Raw genomic sequence first — 4258 nt, forward strand, 5'->3', positions numbered from 1 at the left:
CTACGTCTCAACTCGATCGTGATATAAACGACCAACTCTCCGGTCTCTTAAGGCGAGTGTCCACGGACAGAGGCTCACCTAGAGATTTGTGGCCAGACTCATCAACAGTGGCACCATCTCCTTTTTCCACTACTCAGGAACCCCCACTCACATTTTCTGACCCCAAGGTCAGCCCTCTAAAGTTCAGGAAACCCAAGGTAGGTGATCTAATACGCATTAGAAGCAAAGACGGCGAATGGATGGGAACCCCCCCATTCAAAATCATGAGAGGAAAAACCAAGCCTCAACTCTCTGATTCTACTCCAGGAGCTACAGTCCAGGCCAGCGATATACGAGTCATAAGGTGGGACCCTGAAACAAAGGAAGATAGACAGTTCGACCTCAGAGAGAAACGGTTCGGACCATCGTCAGACCCAAATGCAGTCTGGCATTTCGCAAACCCAGATGGATCAGAAGCAACATCCGAAGCTCCAGCTAAATCTGTTACCATCACTCAGGTGCAGGACATGCAACCAGATGAGCACACTCCTGATGACACCTACGTCTCCTTTTTCACTACCGCACCAATGAGTAGGAAGGTCTTCTGAAGAACGTGTACTTAGCAGATACTCGATTCCCATTTACTTCATTCGCTTAATTGACACCATTCATGATGAAGCTGAAGTCCACTATCATTTGGGATTTACACGGAGTTTCAATCCAGGGGGAGTAGAGAGATAGAGAGATTTCTATCTTCATCTTCAGTGAACAGCAAACTGCATCTTGATGTTGCAGTGCACCTTACCCCACTGCGCTCCTACTGCGTATCCTGCTAGTTTTTCCTTCCCTTCCTTAATTCATTCTAATCCAGTTTCAAGTCTTATAGACAGCGAACTGAAGGAGTGACTGCCAAGCAGGCACAGAGTGCATAGCGCTCTTCTGTGTCTGTGGTGTCTGTCTGGTTAGCGTCACAGCGACGCGCCAGGTAGCACCAGGCTCAGCGAGGTTGCACAGTCGCCGGACAGTGCACCTGCTGGATAGTAGTTTGACTGACGTCATAGCGACGTTAGGAAGCTAGTAAACTATCCTAACTTTCTAAAGATACCGTTATTACAATAATATCTTGTATCCATGGAACACGCAGCGGCGAATCCTAGCCGCATGGCCGATGAGAGCTCCGCGGCAATGGCGCTAATCAGTGAGATGCGGCGTCTTTCAAGGATCTCGGCCGACGAGGCCGATGATTGGGAGCGCAAATTCAGAGCCATGCAAGAGGCCTGTGCCGCGGCGAGAGAGAAGGAGAAGACGACGCTCAAAGCGATGCGTCGCCAACAGAACGAAGCTCTTGGGGAGCGCCTCAAGGTTGAACGTGCTCGCGAGACATTCGAAGCCGAGCGTAGTGAGCTGGAAACTCTGGATACTGAACGCGAAAGGGTGCAGAAACAACTCGACGATTTTGAGCAGAAAGAAACGGTGAACAAGTATGAAACTGCTGAGCTCGAACGCACGCACAACGAGCTACTATCTGCCGTCGACGCGATGCTGAAGGAAAATGATGCTTTGGTGAAACCGGAACTATTGAAACTCGACAAAGATCTAGCACTGGCACAACAGATATTTAGAAAGGTGGATGATACCTTCGAGCGGGATACGCAACGTAAACATACTCTTCTAGAACGGTCTGAGGTCCTTGAAGAAGAAAAACACAATTGCACTCTCGCGCTACAAGGCGCAAAAGAAGTACTGCAGAAAGTGTCGGTCGAACCTGAGCGCATCCGGAAACAGGCAGAGTGTGTTCAAAAGGCGGCTGAAAAATTACAACAGGAAATCACCCGCATCACTGATAAAAACAGAGTGTACGACCGGGAAATAAAACGGCAGGTATCGAAGCGGAAAGAAGCCGAAGAAGTTCGAAACAATTTGCTCCACAAACTTGAGCTGCACCGTGATACCATCACGCACAGACAACGTGACGTTGATGCCGTAAAAAAGAATGTGGAAATTGAGAGAGCACGCACGCATCAACTGGCCGAGTTGAAGATCAAGCTCGAAATTGCCCGCAGAGAAATGGACGAGAACACAAGACACGAGACTGACTCTTTGTCCATGTCCAAAAAGGAGCTTGAAACGCTGCGACGCCGGTACTTATCATATCTGCGTGAAGATGCTATTTTGAGATAAAACTCAGGTACCGGAAGAAAAGAACAATTGCGGATTCTGCGAATGAAATTTTGCCAACGCTGAAAGCCCAGCTTGCTGACAACGAACACTTGTTGCGATCTCACCTTGAGGAAAATAAGCAGTCTGTGACGCAGATAGATACTATGAAACAGGAGGTGGACCTTGCAATTGCGCGGCTATTGCGACAGGAAGGCATCGAGAAGTCAAAGCGCCAAGGCCTGGAAGCACTTCTGAAGGAAGTCGCTGGCATGGAAGATGAAATAGGAAACTGGAGTGCTGAAGAGCGTCGTCAAAATAAGCTCATCGCTGTCCTCGGTGCACAGCGTGAAATGAAAGCAAGGGAAGCCACACGCGCCCAAGCAGCCGAGAAAGACACGCGTGAACAAGTCAAGGTCAAGGAGTTGGTAATACTAGACTTATCAAAAAAAAGCAACGAGGTGAATAATCGCCTGAAGGAATTTTCCGCGCTGTACGATGTTGTAAAAAATGAGCGGAACAAGTACGTTAATTTGATCCAGTCATCTTCGCAAGCTCTCGCAGAGATGAAGGAAAAAATAAAAATTTTGATGAATGAAGTTCGTCAATTTTCAGCTGATCCATTGTTTATTTACTCAGTTTCATAGGTAGAGATCCTTCGGAATGAATCACTTGCCAAAGACAAGGCTCTAGCGAAAGAACGGTCGCAGCATTTGGCATCTCAAGCGCAGCGAGATGGCCTTCGGCTGGATCTATATAAATCTCAATCTGAATACCGCAGGAAACAAGAAGTTGTCGAGCAACAAATTGTCGAGATTGACAAACTAAATTCGATCATAAATGGCCTCGAAAGGGACATGTTGCGGCTCAAGGCTCGATACGTCAGGGCTGTAGAGACTAGAAACTCCACTGGTGTTTCCCTAATTGATCGAAACGACGAGCTTTGTATATTATACGAGAAGGTGAATCTCCAAGAGCAGACTATTAAATGCGGCGAGCTCGGGGTTCGTCAGAAAGATGAAGACATCCGAATGCTGAAGCTTCAGCTTTGCGAGCTGCAGCGCCAAGTCATAGTTTCAAGGAAGCAACTACCGCAGATGCCGGCGTTGGCAGATGCAGTTGTAAAGCTCAAGGGCGAACTTAGCCGTGAGCGCCAGATGACAGACTCACTGTGCAAGGACCTCGAGTCTCCTTCCAATGATGGTCGTTGGCGTTCGCTTCCGGGCGATGATCCAGATAGGGAACAGCTCCTTGCAAAAACAGCTGTATTAGAGGAGCGCCTAAACCTCAAGAAAGAAGCCTTGCTCGAAAATGAATTGGTTCTTGAGGAAATTTCAAATCTTACTGCTAAATTGAGGAACCGGGCAAATGATGGTCGTGAGACCACGTTAAACCTTGCAAGAAAGGTCAACGATTTCCAGGCCAAGATTCGTGACACAACTAGGCGTATGTATTCCCGCTCAGCGTATGCCTACTCGGCCAATTAGTTTCTTGCAGGTATGATGGCCACGGTGTCTGAACTATCAGTTTACCAGGCGACAGCCATGAAATTGCAACAACAGAAGCGCACTGCCACTAGGAGGCTCGAAGAGTCGAAATGGCGTATTGCAAGGGACGAACCGCCCATAGAAGACCTCCATGCAGAGTTGCATCGTCGAGAGCGTGAGAGACATAACACGCGTGAGTCGACCATAACCAAGGGTCTAGAACGTGAATCTCGCTTTACTTCTGGCGTCGTACGAACCACAGCAGAGCCACGGCCAAACGCGTACATCCCTGATGTAGCCCATGGTCTTGGTATACCGAAGCCATACAGTTCCTTGGCTCCATTTAAGCCGGCAGAGGCCGGCAGCACAATGCGGCATTATAGGCCTCCAAAACCGCCTGTCATCATCATTTGAGACCCCCCCGCCACCCGAATTCCTGGTTTCAGTGCTCGCACGGTACTGGCATCAAAGAAAGACATTAAGGAAGCTAGGCCCCGGTACAACACTCCCGATGGTACCCACGCCTGGTTTTGAGCACGGCCCCCACCGCCGTCCATCCTACGGGGCGTCTGTGCGAGAAAGAACATATCCCGACGGCGTGGGTAACAGACATGTCAAATCTGCTTAAGAGCGCG

General features: G+C 48.9%; 1 protein-coding gene across 1 annotated transcript; it reads left to right on the forward strand.

Moving 5' to 3' along the window:
- Positions 1-2408: 2408 nt before the first annotated feature.
- Positions 2409-4037, forward strand: AURANDRAFT_55076 (hypothetical protein; the record flags this gene model as incomplete). Its single annotated transcript, XM_009042342.1, has 3 exons — positions 2409-2735; positions 2784-3582; positions 3634-4037. 3 exons carry the CDS (start codon positions 2409-2411, stop codon positions 4035-4037), a joined length of 1530 nt encoding a protein of 509 aa, XP_009040590.1.
- Between the last annotated feature and the right edge of the window lie 221 nt (positions 4038-4258).

This window comes from Aureococcus anophagefferens (genome assembly GCF_000186865.1).
Source record: "Aureococcus anophagefferens unplaced genomic scaffold AURANscaffold_30, whole genome shotgun sequence".
NCBI lineage: Eukaryota > Pelagophyceae > Pelagomonadales > Pelagomonadaceae > Aureococcus > Aureococcus anophagefferens.